The sequence below is a fragment of the Diadema setosum genome, chromosome 9 (genome assembly GCF_964275005.1).
Source record: "Diadema setosum chromosome 9, eeDiaSeto1, whole genome shotgun sequence".
Taxonomy (NCBI): Eukaryota; Metazoa; Echinodermata; class Echinoidea; order Diadematoida; family Diadematidae; genus Diadema; species Diadema setosum.
Window position 1 is genome coordinate 16,933,865 of NC_092693.1, and position 17,772 is coordinate 16,951,636.

General features: G+C 37.6%; 1 protein-coding gene across 1 annotated transcript in view; it reads left to right on the plus strand.

Moving 5' to 3' along the window:
• Positions 1–17,772, plus strand: part of LOC140232538 (A disintegrin and metalloproteinase with thrombospondin motifs 18-like) — a 71,771-nt gene that overhangs the window by 50,793 nt on the left and 3,206 nt on the right. The window contains exons 12-16 of the mRNA XM_072312635.1: positions 9,926–10,170; positions 10,855–10,990; positions 11,896–12,022; positions 12,604–12,808; positions 15,291–15,479. Of these exons, the coding sequence (XP_072168736.1) occupies positions 9,926–10,170; positions 10,855–10,990; positions 11,896–12,022; positions 12,604–12,808; positions 15,291–15,479 (902 nt within the window). The remainder of the gene's footprint in view (positions 1–9,925; positions 10,171–10,854; positions 10,991–11,895; positions 12,023–12,603; positions 12,809–15,290; positions 15,480–17,772) is intronic.

Consider the following 17,772-nt stretch of genomic DNA (forward strand, 5'->3'; position numbering starts at 1 on the left):
GTTTCACGAATCGGGACTTCCCGACAGTTTTGCGAGTCACTGAATTAGCGATTTTGGAGTGCAGTAATGAATAGAGATAAGTATGCATGCACTCGCATCCATGTCAGGATCAGAGTTAATATTTTCGCGTGTTTTTAAAATTGCAAAGAGCACCCAACTCGCAAAATTTGTGAAAATAAAAACCTTGCAAAATATTTGGCATATATACACCTCCATACCTTTTCTCTTTAGATTTTGTTTAGGCTATTAAAAGTTTGTGTCACTATTGCTTTTTTTCTTGTTTTTTTATCACCATCTGTAAATTCTGGAATTCCCTTTACTGCAAGCACTATGAATAGATGATAAATTCAACTATTGGTAGTAAAGCCTTTGTGTGCTCTGAGTTCAGATTGGCACAGGAAATGCCATAGCATTGTACACACTGTCCAATCTCTTTGGCTCAGAAAGGGATGCACATTAACCTTTTCACCAATTAGCTGATGAGTGGAAGTATATGATTTGAACTTGTCAGATCTTATATGCAGTGTAACATCCACCTAAACACAGTTTTCTACTGCTTGGGGAACAAGATGTCTAGCCTTCAGATATTGAAACAGTAGGAAGAATTAAACTGGTGCAGACTCTTAAAAAAAAAAAAAGTGACTGCATATTGAAATGTTTCCAAGAGAGTGGAGTTGGACGAAGAATTCCTTTTCTGTCTCTCATGTGCAAGACCTCTTCAAGACCCATCCATGCAATTATTTTCCCCCCTAAATTTCTTGTCTTGACTCCTGCAAATCTGCCTTAGATGAGTCAGGCAAGCTAAGGAGTGAAATCTTTTTTAATCAGCTTTGGAGGGGGGTATAATTCCACATTTTAATTGCTGAGATTAAACTCTTGTGGTATGACATCAACCTTCTGAGGGCTGTGCAAACCTTGACTCACAGTCCCGCTTGACCTCATTTCAGGTTTGCTGCTAATTTTGTCCCCAGGTTGGTTTAGTGAAAAGTCTTAGTAAGGTCTCAGTAAATGATGTGAATTTATCATGATACAATCTACAACCAGCACTGACTGATAATGTAGGAAGCATTTGAGAAAATATCTATGAATTGTCATCAGCATACTCTGATATAGTCATATGTTCCCTTTGAAGAGTGTGTTAGGATTGAAAAAAAAAAATTAGAAATCAATGACTAAAAACTGCTTTTCAGAGTGTATTCCTGCTCCGGTGTGAGGAGATGAAAGAGCTGTACAAATTATTTTAAAGCCTGCTCCAAGATCATTCTAAACATCTTACCATTCTAAATCATTCTAAACATCGTGTTGCATGAATGCCGTAAAAATACCCTAGAATATCAGTCCTACTTTTATATACTATACTGCATGTGTTATCGTTTATTACTTTTCGCTATCATACTGGAATTTCAACCCATCCAAAAGTCTGGAGCAAGCCTGGGGTATATGCCTGACGATAATGATATCATGTATCTTGTGTCACAAATGTTCCACTCTCAATTGGCCTAGCCCCTAGGCATCTCGCTCATCCTCGCAGGGCGATGGAATTTTCCAGCATGTCCAGTATACTATAGTAGGGATATACGTGCTGAATAAATGCCGAAAAAAAAAAAAAAAAAAACTCGAAAATCTATCGTGTTTCTAAGAATGACCCTATATTACATGTGTTACCCTAGTAGTACTTATCTCTATCATATTGGAACTCCAACCCATTCATAAGTTTAGGGAAAGCCTGGGGTAAATGCCTTCAATCACCATGTTAGTATTTTCTGTGTCATTTATATTCTACTTTCAATCGGCCAACTAAAAAGCCCCTTGGCAATTTGCTCATCCTCCCTGGGCAGTGGAATTTTCCAGTGTAGTAGGGATTCGTGTTGAATGAAAGCCGAAAAAAAGTACCCTTGAAAATCCACCGTGTTTATAATATGAATGACCCTATACTGCATGTGTTATTCTATTACTTATCGCTGTCATATTGGATCTTCAACCCATCCAAAAGTATGGGGTAAGTGTGGGGTATATGCCTGACAATTGCCATGTCAGTACTTTTTTTGTGTGTGTGTGTCACATATTATGTTCAACTTTAAATTGGCATAGCCCTTAGACATTTTGCTCATCCTCGCTGGACAGCGGAATTTTCCAGTTTAGCACATAGGGATACGACTTGAATGAATGTCAAAAAAAAAAAAAAAACCTTGAAAATCCATCGTGTTTATACGAATGACCTTATATTGCATGTGTTTTCCTATTACTGATCGCAATGTCGGAACCTCAGCCCATCCAAAAGTTCGGCGCAAACCTGGGGTATATGCCTGACAATGTCATGTTAGTATTTTTGTGTCGTTTATATTCCTATTTCAATTGGCCTAGCCCCCTGGCATTTTGCTCATCCACTCTGGGCAATTGAATTTTCCAGTGTAGAGATAAGGATTCGTATTTAATGAATAAAAAAAAATACCCTTGAAAATTCATGTGTTTGTAATATGAATGACCCTATACAGTGACTTTATGTGACCTATTAGTAACTGATCGCTATCATTATTGGAACTTCAACCCATCCCAAAGTATGGGGCAAGCGTGGGGTATATGCCTGACGATAATGATATCATGTTAGAATTTTTGTGCCACAAGTGTTTCACTTTCAATCATTGGCCTACCCCCTAGGCATCTCGCTCATCCTCGTATAGGGCAATGGCATTGTCCAGTGTAGTTGCGATACGTCTTGAATGGATGCCGAAAAAAATACCCTTGAAAATCCATCCTGTTTATATGAATGACCCGATACTGTATGTGTTATCCTATCGCTTATCGCTATCATACTGGAACTTCAACCCAGCCAAAACTATGGGCCAAGCCTGGGGTATTTGCCTAACAATACGGATGTCAAAGGGCCTTAGTAGTATTTTTGTGCCATTTATATCCTACTTTCAATTGGCCTAGCCCCTAGGCATATTACTTTTTCAGAGCGCTCTCTAATGATGCCACCTTATGCTGTAGCTTTGATCACCTTTTTTCTTCTTTCAAACACTTTAAAAATAATCGCTATTCAGGGCCTTACCTGCCACGGATCTAATCTCACAGAATAACTTTGACCAGAGACCGGTGAACCAGCCCCTCAACTTACTAAGAATCAGACTTTTCTCTTTTGTTTTGAGAATATTGTCGCTTTTCCCGTTTTGTTCTCTCGGTTCGTTGACATGGTATCTCATTAATTAATATACAATTATTGTATACAATCAAGTACAGTATACAATACTTAGGCACTTGAGTGTAATGGATTGTTTTAAATTATAATGATTCGCTAAATTTATAACTTTGCTTTTTCTATTTTTCTTTTGATGACGATAACAAATATAAACATAGTAAAAATGACAGAAAATTTTATATTCTCTTTTGATCAAGTTAACTTCGTATAGTGTTAGCAATTCATTGACACGTGATCCACAAGTTGTTTATGATGTTTATGAATGTTGAATATTTAATTTTATTTTGAATTATTTGGACGAATATGAGTATGCATGAATCTATGCTGGTGGTTTATCAAAGTAGGCCTATTCCATAATATGACTATTATGATTCAATATGTAAACCTGTATAAATTCTAGCGTGTCGGCATGTACTACTAGTATATCAGTACGTATATATGCCAGTGTTGTCAATACGAGCATATATAATTATGCCTGCACAGATGTATGTGTTAACGTGTACGGTACTTTAGTGCTTTTGCATTCTTCGCAGCTGAACACTAAGATTCAGAGCGTTATGTAACAGCAACAGTGTGAAGCTCTATGATTTGTATAAGTGTAATTTTAAGATCAGCTGTTGCCCGTGATTTTGGTCAGGGCACTTGGCTCCGTTCATGCTACCGATTTTATTCGGTGTAGTTTGATGTCATTACGGATTCCAACAGCTCTCTTTGCGACCAATTATTTTCAGAATGTTGAGCTGTCTCGGATGTAAATTAATGTATTCACCATTATTTGTTTTTAAAACATTGCTCTGGTTTCCCTTACGGGATTCTAATCATTGATTTGTTATTTTGGTGGTGAGCCAATCCCTAAGTATTTGTCGTCCCCTCGTCTCTTTGTTGGTTGCTGATATTGTTTTGTTTTTTTCGTTCGAAATACGCTCGTTACTAGCATATGATTACGTCTATGTAATTCAAAAATCATACGTCATATGGTAATTTCTGTGAAATTCCACACAAATTTATAACACATGAGGGATCTCGTGAGCCAAACTTGTTTATCAGCATGTACCCTGTTAAGTCCGACATAGTTTGGATTTTCTACATTTGTTGTTGTTATTATTTCGGAAGCCCACTGAGTCCTTCAATGTATCTTTGTCTGTTCGTTGTATGTGTTCCATGTTTGTCTTCTTCAACGTTACTGTGTTTTCTTGTCTCCCTTCTCTTTTCCGTTTTCCGTTCTACACCGCAGCGTTACTCTGCTAGTTCTGATTCTGACGCCATTCATGTTCGTCAATCATTATCGTATTCTGCCACATTCCGTCGGCTGGTCTTGTTATCTTGTGTATTGATTCATGCTATTCTAGTTATATACACAAAGCTGATTCTCATTGATACACATACACCCCATATTTCCAATGGCTGAGAACGTGAATGCGCCGTTTCATTCCGTTTCAAATGATGACTTCTTTGAACTATTTAGACATATGTCAGAAACTGATACATTGAATGGGACAGATAGTGCACGAATTACCCCATATGATAGTCTTGTTGTTGATAATTTGAATTCATCCACAAATGAATTGCCTCATGATTTCAGTTCTGACTTAACTCAGAATGTTTTGTGTAATTACATCACTGTGAACCATTGTAAAGACATGTATAATAATTTTCCTAAAGATACCTTTTCTTTGTTGCATCTGAACATAAGGAGCATAAACAAACATTTTGAGGACTTTAAATTTCTGCTGGAATCTGATACAAATCAACCATTTTCAGTTATGGGATTATGTGAAACCTGGTTAACTTCTAATTCTGGAAATTCTTTTGCAATAGATGGGTATAACATGTTTTTCAATAACAGGCCAGATAATAGGAGTGGTGGAGGTGTAGCGTTGTATGTATCACGTACTTTTGAATGTACTGTTCTTGATGATATTTCTAGAATGGATAGTTTTGTCGAATCTCTTTTTCTTGAAATTTGTATTCCAGGAAATAGAAATATCGTGGTCGGCATATTGTACAGACCACCAAATTCAAGCTTCAAAGATTTTTGTATTTATCTTTCAGATTTGACACAATCCCCGGTTTTTCAAAATAAGGACTGTTTTTTACTTGGTGACTTTAATATTGATCTGTTGAAATTGGACAATGATAATATCTCAAGCGAGTTTCTTCAAACATGTTTGTCTTCTTCCTTTCTTCCGCTTATTTCAAAACCCACACGTGTTACAGAACACTCTGCTACCCTTATTGACAACTTCTTTTGTAATGTTTTACCCCTCCCAGATTCTTTTATAATTCTGTCAGATATGACTGATCATTTTCCAATTATGACTCATTTTCCTCTTAAGACAATAGCTAATATTGTCAATCCTTCTGTATTTCCTTTATTTAGTCGCAGAGTGTCGCCTGAAAAGCTTGCTAGTCTGGACGCGGCCCTGGATAATACTGACTGGTCGAGAGTTTTAGAAAGTGATGATATTAATTTGTCTTTTAACAATTTTACGGAAATTTTTAATTACCATTTGGATGAAATAATACCAAAACAAAAGAACAAATCAGATTATAAAAAGACACCCAGATTACCTTGGATCTCAAAATCAATTCTCCGTTCTATTAACAGGAAAAATCGATTATACTATAAATACAAAATAGAAAGGAATGAATCATCTAAGAATAAATATACATCCTATAAAAATACTTTAACAATGATTCTACGATCTGAAAAGAAAAGATATTATTCAAAGTTATTATTGAAATATAAGTTTGATATAAAAAGTACTTGGAAGGTTTTAAAACAGGCCATGAATATTGCAAGTAAAAATTCAGATATTGATAATATTAAGATGAATGACGAAATAATTCACGATTCTGTTCACATTGCAAATGCTTTTAATTCCTTCTTTTCAGAAATTGGTGAAACACTTGCTCAAAATATTCCTGCTACTCAGAACCATTTCACTGAATTCTTAGGTCAGTTTAATCCCAACTCTATATTTTTTACTCCTACTAATAGATATGAAATAATTGACATGGCATTTTCTTTAAAGAATAAACGAAGTTCTGGTTATGATGAGATTGATAATGTTATTTTAAAAGGTGTTATATCGTCGATCGCTGATCCTCTTGCTCATATATTTAATTTGTCAATATCCCAGGGCATATTCCCTGAAAAAATGAAATTAGCCAAAGTAATTCCAATATTCAAAAAAGGTGATAAACTTGATACCAGTAATTATCGTCCAATTTCATTATTATCTTCGTTGTCTAAAGTTCTGGAAAAACTTATTTATAAGAGAATGACTAATTTTCTGAAACAATATAAAATATTTTCAAATTCTCAGTTTGGTTTTCGTGAGAAGCACAATACCAGTCATGCTCTCTTAAGTTTTGTTGAACGAGTGACTCATGCAATTGATGACCACTCTCATTTGATTAGCATTTTCTTGGACTTCTCCAAGGCCTTCGATACAATTAATCATGATATATTGCTTTACAAGTTATCACATTATGGAATACGTGGGAAGGCCTTGGAGTGGTTCAAGAGTTATTTATCCAATAGAAGACAGTTTGTTACAATCAAAAATGATAACTCGGTGATCAGAGAAGTTAAATGTGGGGTTCCTCAGGGAAGTCTGTTAGGGCCATTGCTATTTATTATTTATATCAATGATTTTTGTCAAGTATCTGAAGCTCTATCTTTTATTCATTTTGCTGACGATACTAATGTATTTCTAGTTCATAGCGATATTGATGTTCTTGTACGAAAAGTTAATAGCGAGTTGAAGAATGTAACAAATTGGGTCAGAGCTAATAAGCTCTCCTTAAATGTTCAGAAAACGAAATATATGCTTTTTAGTAATACTGTTGGCACTTTAAGTACTGACATAGTTTTGGATGACACTCCTTTGGAAAGAATTTCACATTTTAAATTCCTTGGGGTTATTTTAGATGAGAAACTTTCTTGGAAATTGCATATCGATTATATTTGCAATATAATTTCACGTAATATAGGCGTTATTAATAGACTAAAATTGTGTCTACCTAAAAAATCGTTACTTATGTTATACTCTTCATTGATATTGCCTTACCTTAATTATGGAATTTTAGTCTGGGGCAACACGCACCAAAATCTGTTGGATAGAGTGTTCCTTTTGCAAAAGAAAGCTCTTCGGGTCATTTGTTATTCTCCCATACGTTCTCATACAGATGCACTGTTTGCCTCTAATAAGTTGTTAAAATTTAGAGATTTGTTTTTATTCAATTTAGGTCAATTTATGTATATGTACAACAATAACCTTCTTCCTGATGTTTTCCATTCCATGTTCCTAAAAAATCAGTCATTTCATGAATATCCAACTCGACGCTCTAACGAATATCATTTACCTCTTTTCCGTACGATTTTAGCAAAGAACACATTTGTTTATACTGGCCCGAGCTATTGGAATTCCATGCATCCTGATATTAAAAATGCCCCCTCAATATACTCATTCAAGAGGAAATTGAAAGTTTCTTTATTGCAACCTTATTCTACTGAATAGAATTAACCAGCTGTTATAACTTTTTTCTAAGAACCAACGTTTTCACATATTGATTGCCAAGTATACTTTAGCTTTTTTATACTTATTCATATAATGCTACGATATATTTCTCCGATCATATGTCTATTGCCCTGCTCTTTCTCGCGTCACTTTTTCTCACTTTCTCGACACACTTCTTACCAGATCGCTGTCTCTGTAGAACGTTTTTGTCTGTTCTGTTCTTTTCTATTATGTTAGCTTTGCCTCATTTTGTCTTGTCTCATAGTCAACTCTCCATTGTATTGTTACTCCTACCCCAGTCTCATTTCATGTTTATTCGTTTGTATATCTGTCTGCTTTTGTTGATCTATCTTTCTAGTGGGCTTCCAGACTATTACTTTTTTCCTCAACTGATGTTTTTCCTCCGAGGGGCCCACAATCTACAAGCTTTGTCTTCTTAGTGGGTCCCTCCATTTTTCGAATTTTGCATACTGTATAATTACTTCTAATCACTTGAGTTATATGATAGTGTATAATTATTATAAGGTGGTACAATCATTGTATATACATTCTTTCATGTTATACTTTACGCACCTTAATTTCTGTTATCAAAAAAGTGATGTTCATATCTTTTTCGTCGGAAAATGAAATAAAACATTGAATTGAATTGAATTGAATTGAACATTAATTTGGAATTTTAATGGTAAAGGACTGATATGTTCAGAGTGAGTTCCTGCTGCAGTGTGAGGAAATGAAAGACCCACACAAAAATTTATTAAAACCCACTCCATTTAAAAAAGCATTTGAAACATCTTACCAGAACTTTATTTTGGGGTGATTGGTGCCTGCAATATAATAATTGCCAGGAAATTTTATATTGAAACTTGAGGCAGAATTAGCTTGCTGTAGCAACCAGCTTCTTGTTGCAAATGGAATGTATGTTTTACATGGAATTATACAGGAAAAAAAATGGAGCATGTATCGAGATTGTTGTATGTTATTGCAACAGATTATTTTGACTGCTAAAATGAGATAATTTGTGTAGGATTTATTCATCATTTATTCTGTGTTAATGTCAGATTTCCTTTTTGCGTTAGGCCATCTTTAGAATGTGTTTGCTTCATTCAGTGTTAGTTTGCCATGCAAAACCGCCACACTGTGTTCAAATTGGTGACTTTAAACAAATTTTAATTCTCAATGGAAAATGAGTGAATGTGATTAGATTCTTTCAACAACAACAACAAAAAAGTTCCCATGGGATGTAGCTGTCTCAGGCACTTTACTTATACAGTCTAGCACTATACACCAGGGAAACAGATGTATCATATACTTGTGTGAGTAGAGAGGAATTTTTCTCCCAGAACTAGAAAAGATAGTTATGTTTTGTGCGGTTTTTATCACAATCGATGGCTGTGTAGGAGTGTGCACAGTGATTCCCGTCTTCACAGCATTGAATCTTATTAGGAGAGCCTGTGGCGGAAATGTAATTGGGGTCGTCAGATTAATGAATTAGGCTGGTTTCTGGAGATCAGCGACAGGAAAAATACTCCGCACCGCCTTCCTACGTATGTGTGTTTCGACAACCCTCCAAGATGTTTGGTGTGACATGCTAATTTTGTGCTTCCTCCCTGCACTCGGCCATACATTCGTGGGTGACTGGGGTTGGCCTGTCTGATTAAGCAGGGCCTCAAGGTTAATCGATTTCCATGACAACCACTGCAATCACCTCCATCTTTGTAATAGATATCTCCTATCGCTGCTTCCCCCAACACTCCTCTCACTTTGAGAAGTGTCATCCAGAAATGAATATATAGATATCAAACCAGCCAGTGAACTCTGTCGCGTAGACTCCATCAAACAAGATTTCACTGAGGAAAGATGGTTATCAGAACAGGTGCAACATGAATGTGTAATCATGCACACATTCCAATGGTAGATTGCTATCTGTGTGATACACATGATAAGCCTGCTTCAGGCCAGACTAATTAGCCTTAATTACTGTGGGTTACAGAGTTCATTTTCTACAGATATCAAAATGGTGAGGGTTATCACTTTCAATGCCTCTTAATATATTTCATTTTAAAGAAGACAGTCCATTCAGATGCATTTATAACATATCTATTTTAGTTTTATTTCAAGGAAGATCAGGATCTACGTACATTTTGGGAATCCTCACTTCTCTCACACAGCATTGATTATCATTATGACTTCATCCTTTCAGATTACTATGAGGTCGTGCGCATCCCGCGGGGAGCCCGTCAGATCCACGTGGAAGAGCTCGCATCGTCAGACTCCTACCTGGCTCTCAGGAACAATCGCTACACCTACTACCTGACCGGTGGCTGGACGGTGGACTGGCCAGGAAACTTCAAACTGGCTGGTACTTTGTTCGAGTACCGCAGGCCGTACAAGAAGCCTGAGTACCTCTCGGCAAGAGGCCCGACCTCGGAAGAGCTGATTGTTGAGGTGAGAGTTGAAAAACGGATGATTGGACTTTGTAGCAGCTTCCTATCTCAAAGGGAATACCTCTGATCTTTCTGAGGTTGCTTTATTGAGAATCCTTTGTAGACTTCTTGAAATTTCGCGTGATTCTATTCCTATATCATTTGTAGAGAGTTAATTCCACTCTGTTCATCAATGCAAATTCTCTCTGTTATGGAGCCTGATGTCAAACTTAGATATATACCATGGGTTGATGTCATCATCGTTGAGTTAGTACAGTAGTTATGTTTACAGCTGTTTATGGCCAATGCTTGTTCTTTGCTGAGGAATACCACCAAATTGCTGCTGATTCAAGAATGAAAGACAGATAGTTTCAGTGAGGTAAGATTGATTATATCTCATGCGGGTTTAATTTTGGACATGCTATTATAGTTCGTCACCTAGCTCCTTAACCTGTTCCCTGCCAATTTCCAGAATGTCCATAGACTTTTCACAGGATGCACAAGGTTTCTTGGGCAGTGGGTTTCAAAGAAGAAAGATCAATGAAACATGATTGACACTGAATAATGTGTGCTTGTATAAACTTTAGAGTGAAAAGGAGCTTTTTAAAAGTGCTTGGTGCTATGGTTTGGGAAATATAAACTTTGCAAATTTACAGTTGTCATGGAAACATGTGACTCAAAGTTTTTGATGTCTATCTCTGGCCAGATCCTCCTCCAAGGCGAAAATCCAGGTGTGCACTACGAGTACACTGTGCAGGGTTCACATGCCTCGGCAGCCTCCTCTCCACACAGGTACACATGGAACGAAACGTACTCCGGCTGTTCGGCTACTTGTGCTGGAGGTAAGGACTTTCAAAACTCTGGGTGGACTCAAGCTGCACTGCTTGTCGAGACCTGTTAGGAGTGAAACCAGAGAAGATAGCTTCTTGTTTACCCCATCCATTTGGTTTGAAGTTTTAGATGGATGATGCTGGTGTTAGGAAGGTGCAAGGTAGAATTGGTTGTAAGGAAATGGATTGATGGTAGCTGGAAAAAAAAAATCTGAATATATGCAAAGTGAGATGGGAGAAAAATAGTGTTTGGTAGGATGCTGGTGGAATAGAACCATGTCAGGCTTAGCTGGGAAAATTATAGTTTCAAGTGGATGTAGAATAGGGCTGGTTATGATGTTGTTTTGGTTAGGATGGGGTTACGCTCCAGATGAAAAACGGTTAGATTATACCCATAGCTGGAAGAGATGTTGGCTTAAGTTTGAGGAGAGAGTAACATGAAGTTAGGATCAATGAAGCAAAGATAGGGTAGCACAGGGAGAGAGGGTGTCAAAGGTTTTGAAGATGAGGTTGGGCTTAGGATGTAGGAGTGGAATTGGTGAGAATAAAATGTTGTCAGGTTAGGGTTGTACAATGGCATGATGTTCGCTGCAAGATGGAGTTGATTGGATGTTAGGATGGGATCAGACAGATCAAGTGGAAGTGAAATGTGGGTGTACTGAAGGTGAGGCAGAGTGTAGTATGATGGAGTAGAGTGTGGTGTTGTGGGGTGGAGGATGGATTGGTCTGAGGAAGAGTGAGGTGTAGGATATGGGAAGAGCGGAGAGGGAAGGGAATATAACGAAAACAGATTTGGTGAGGTTGGAGAAGATATTCCACCTGCCATGGGAACCCAGCTTGCAGTGTCTGTGTGAGTGTTCATGAACCAATCAGGGCATTCAGGTTTAATAGCCCCTCATGTTCTTGTCCTTATTCAGGAGTGAAGACACAACAGGTGACATGCTACAGGAATGGGAGGATGGAGGTGGATGAGTCATTTTGTGACGCCAGCACCAGACCAGAGTCCAGAGTCATTCAGTGTAACACTGACCCATGTCCAGCAAGGTCAGTCCAGGCACCATATTTTGATACTGTGACTTGCATTGAATGCAGATGAAAAGAAATGTATTCTTTTGCAAATCATTCGCTGAAATACAGTTGTGTAAGACTTCCATGCCGACAGGACACAGTATGCTTATGAAGAAATTGCAAGGATATTATTGATATCATCTGACTTTAGAGTAAGAACATGCCAATATTCATATCAATGCTACTGTTTATCCCACAATTTGTTGCTTCTTGAAAATCATGTAGGCCTTATTAAAGTAATGACACTGTATAACATCTAGTGCAAAATGAATATTGATATTTTGATCTTAAAAAAGAAACCACTCGATATTTTCATTCTTGTACTTTGGTGTAAACAGCCTTGAGCATTTGATCAGAATGGAAAATGGTGCTATAGAAATTGCATGTATTATTATCATTATCATTATCATTATCATTATCATTATCATAATCATTATTATCATCATTATTATTATCATTATCATTATTATCATCATTATTATTATCATTATTATTATTATCATTATCATTATTATTATTATCATTATATATTTGATCTTTCTGCCCTCACCTGACAGATGGGTGGTGTACGACTGGCGGTCCTGTAGCAAGAAATGCGGCGGAGGGCGACAGAAGCGAAGAGTACTATGCATCAAGGAGATGGTTGCAGGAAGGAACAAATCGGTCAAGAGGAGTCTTTGCCCCGGTCCCAGGCCGGAGAAGTCACGACCGTGCAACACGCAACCCTGCCCCCCTAAATGGGTGCCTGGACGCTGGTCAGAGGTAGGGGTGACCATCAAAAAGCCGGCAGATTTTCTTGTGTTTTGTTTTTATCAAGAAAGAAGGAAGGGGTAATACAAAAAGAGACATTCAATTGGTGATGTCACTGCAGACAATGCTAGAGAGTGGCCGAATGGCATTGAAACTGAAAATATCAGAAAAAATATGGCATCGATGTGTTTTCTGTTGTGAAACTTCGGTAGATAAAGGAAGGTTTCGAAAGGACAGAATGAGGCCTGGCGAAGAAAGAAAAGTTGATAAAGATGGTGAAGGGAATGATGGTGCTGATTAGCCAATGTGCTTTCATCCTCATAATTCACAGCATTGACAAAAATTTGTTTTGGAAAGTGAAATGATGTTGATAGGGCATGCGCAAAAACAAAAGATTGGATGACAGATTTGGGAAAATGTTTATAGCCATTTAAGTTGGGCACAAGGTCAGAAAACTTTTGCACAAACCAGTTGCGCTCTCTGCAGTGTCTGCCATTGAATACTGTATACGCCGAATATTTTGCGAGGTTTTAATTTTTTGCGAATTTCGTGAGTCAGGTGCTATTAGCGAAATTAAAGACATACGAAAATATAGACTCTGATCCCGATGTGAATGTGACGTACATGTGTACATTTCTCTGTTCAGTACAGTACTCCATGATCGCGAATTTAACCACTCGCGAAATCGTCGGGAATTCCCAATTCACGAAAATTTGGACTCGCGAAATATATGGCGTATACATTCAGTAGATCAAAGAGAGGACTGTGTATAGGTGTAGAGACTTTGTCTGAAATGTATCAGCAAAGCCTGATGTTGTCAGCCAAAACTTTGCAAGTACAATACGCAAGCTCTTCCTTGCTTCTTTCAAATAAATGCGGGTTGGTAATGCATGATTTCTGCTCTTCCACTTGGGCCTGTATATATATATATATATATATATATATGGGACTACAGCAATTCATCCTTGTGTTCACACTTTTCTCTGAACTCCTGCAGACAGTCCCGCAAAAACTGTGTATTTCTTTGGGTCTCCCCAATGCAATAAAACCACATTACTTTCCCCTACTTATCCCGAACCTTAAACAAGTTCAGGGGGAACAGGAAATGCTCTTTCCTGGAGTGTTCTCACAGAGAAATTGATGGAGAATGGAGACTAGTGTGAACAGAGTGATTATGGCTGCTGTAAGAACAAGTTTTAACTTGCTGTTACTTAAAACACTATTCAACTGTAAAACCATTTAACAAAGAGGGTTCTGTTTTCAGCAGGTGAAAGAGCACTACAATAATCTAAGCCCTGTATCTGTATATATATGTATCGAAATGTCATAATTTATGACTAACAAAAAATTGAATGTAAACAAATTTTGAAGGGAAATGGCAGCAAGAATTGAGTTTCATGAACTATTCATTCTTTTGTTGCACTGTTGCACTAGTAAGCAATGTTGAAAGGAGATAAATCTGGCTTGATTTTGCATGTGAGCTGTAGAATGTGTCAAATATCAAATATATTATCAAGTGCATGAGTTGCGACATTGCTGAAATCATCATCTTTAATTTTTGTCTCTCTTTCCTTTCTCTCCTATGTCCAAATGTGGCCTCTACCTTTACTCTTTCCCTGCTAATGTGTATGTTGTCAACTAATCATGAACATCACCCATTGATGAACTTATTTTATGAACCTCTGTCACAAAAACAAAATGGAACATCATTGCGTTGGCATTTTTATCATTGCATCACTTATCATTGCAACATCACGTGTGCTCTTTCTTGACCGAAATGCCGCACTGCAAATGACATCTGTCTAAATAAAATGTATGCTTTCAATAATCAAATGGAACACAAAAATGAAAAACCTTACCCCAACACTTATCAAATATATTTATCGCAAATGCATTCCTTCAATCTGTGTGACTGCCTTTCTCCATAATTCTATTCTCTTTTCACTGTGTTTTTGTCATCCTTTCTTGGATTTTGTGACACATGTACATGGATTACCTATTTCCCATTCATATAACCTGCCACTAAACGTGTGTGTACCTGATGTGTCTGTTTGTTCTGCCGTTGATCTTGTGGTACCTGTCTTCTGTCTGGTCTTTGTCACTGCAAACTTTTCGTGTGGCTAATGCTGTGCCGTCTTGCCTTGCTGATCCCATATTCCTTTGTCTTGTGCGTTCCAACGGTGGCAAAAACATTGACCTTTCTGCTCATATCGCGATCTTCAATGTTATCTTCCCTTTGATAACATTCATCCTTCCGTGTGTCAAACATTCCTGGTTCCTCCATCACCTCCTCCTGCTGCAATGCAAATTTGCCCCATGACCTCATATTTTCCTCACAAAATCAATAATTCTGATAATGATTCCGCTCTGTGAGCCATTCTCTCATCCACCTGTTTCTTCTCTTCATCTTCTCCTTCTCCTCTTCCTCCTCCCTTTCTCAATGGCCCTTCCCAACCAACCCGGGTGCCTCCCCCCCCCCCCCAAAAAAAAACAGTGTTCCCGCACCTGCGGTGATGGGTATCAGACGCGCATGGTGTCATGCGTCTCCCAGTCCGGTTCGGGCGAGTACCACCGCGAGTCCTCCAGCCGTTGCCGCGGCTCCGTCCAGCCCCACACGCGCCAACCCTGCAGTCTGGATGAATGCCCTCTCAAAGTCCAGTGGTTTATATCGGCGTGGAGCGAGGTGCGGTCAAGCTTACGTTCTCTAGTGTTCTTCCCTCTGTCGCTCTCTGATTCTCTCTTTGTCGTACCCCGCAAACAAAATGGAAACTGGGAACAAGTTGGACAATCCCCGCAAAATTTCCTGACACATATCTTGCCTATAAATGTAATGTGATGTTGTGCAAACTTGTGAACTGTTGTAGTCTGTTATGAGAAGCACCTACTATTCTGCGAAAAAAGAAAAGCAGGCAATTACTTCAAAAAAAAATTTGCTCCTGTACATCAGTTAATTGTAAAGTGTGTACTTTTGCTTCCAGTGTTATTCCTCCTTTTGTCAGAAATGTCTGTTTATTTTGCATCTACCCTATCTCTTGTGGGAAGAAAATAGTGACCACTTTCACATATACTATTACTCCCAACTTGCAACACACACAATCACACACACACACACACACACACACACACACACACACACACACACACAAACACAAACACACACGCACACAAACAATCTTGTTTGCCAAGACTTGTAGCAACATTTATGCAAGGACTAAAAGCAACTCAAGCACACAGAGATAAAAGGAAATGTACACAAAACTTCATATCTTCAGAAGATAACCTTTAACAACAAACTCCCATTGTTTAGTGCAGTTTTTACCTCTCTTTGTATTTGTCAGTATGCTTCAAATTGTCTTTGCATTGGGCATCAGTAATGCCTTTGCACTCCAGCAAAGTGATCTGCAGCCAATAGAGATTCCTGTATGTAAATTGCAGCCTTGGCAACTTATTGTTTCTGTCATCGAAACAGGGCAGCAGAGAGAAAGGGATATGTATGATAGTTCTTCACTATGCACAATATCATAATCACAGCTTTGGATGAAAATGAAACTTAGTCATGGATATTCAAGCTTTCAGATGTAGATATCCCCTCATGTAAACAGCAATTTCATTTTAACTCAGTTAATGGGTACAGTTAGATGGATTCAAAGATTCTTACAAATTGGATGTTACACCGTGTTTTGCAGACCAGCACACCAAAGGCTATTTTTTTTTTAACTTCATATTGAAATGAAGCCTCCTGTTTGGTGTTCATAGATGGATCAGATGTGTGTCTATCCATTTTCTTATTCAAAGGAGCATCGATTCCAACTTCATAACTTGAGGACTCGATGGTTGCTATGGGGATGTCTTGTATTGTGGTATGAAGATGGAATTTCTCTCAGATGAGACTTGTAGAACCTCAGAAATCATAGGATGAGTGGTATCAGTTCATATTAAAGATGTCACTTCAAATCAGTTGTAATCAGTGTCAAATTAGGAGTTTAGCCTAGTGAGAGATATACCGATTCCAAATACTCTGTCATTTTGTAATACTATTACAAACATTAGATGATGATTTGGATGAACATGAAGTGTAATCTTGGAGATTGTGATCTTACTCAAGATCACTATGTCCAAGTTCAATCCATTTGCTTTTAGAAGCAGACAAGTGTACATCGTCCATCTCACATTCATATTTTGAATGCATAGGCTCTAAACCCCCAAATTCATGGTCTGTCTGATTGCAAGGGTATGGTGATATAGATTCTTGAAAAATGAATGGATCAACTTTCTGAATACCATGTGATTGCACCATATAATGCTTCAATGGGCTGAAGGATTTTTTTTTCTCCATATTTTGTGTGCTGATGCCAAATGAATAAGCAAGCCTGAAGGACGGTTTTGCTTTGTGCAACATTAATGGACAGAAACTCACCCAAGATAAATCACAAGATGAAATGATCATAATCAAAGCATTGAAACATTACATGAACTTAAAGAGAAACGTAAATAAATCACAGAGACAAATATAGAGCATACTCTTTGGTTTCTCTACAAAGTCCTAGCAACACAAATATTGACATTAAAGGCAATCAAAATCTGTCATAAAACCAATCAGAATCTGTCATATAAGATGTCTCTGAGTGTTACCATTAGATCTTTGAGCAACGATACTTTTGCCAACAGAGTCCAGTAGTCATTTGTATTAAACAAATTTGGAACGTCACAATCCCATTCAGATTTATTCACTTTGATTACTTTGATATTGCAGTCACCCAAGGCTAATGTCCAGTTGAGATTGATTGCATAATAGCTTAAGAGCCACTTTTTGAACATATTTAGCTAAATCCATTATCATATTAAGGAGCAAAATAAAACTTGTCCAGTGACACTTCACTTGTTACATAACAAGGAATATTCTAAAAATTATGATGACAAATAAATTATATTTTCCAATCATTTTCTTTCTTTTTTAGCAGCTTTGATTGCAAATG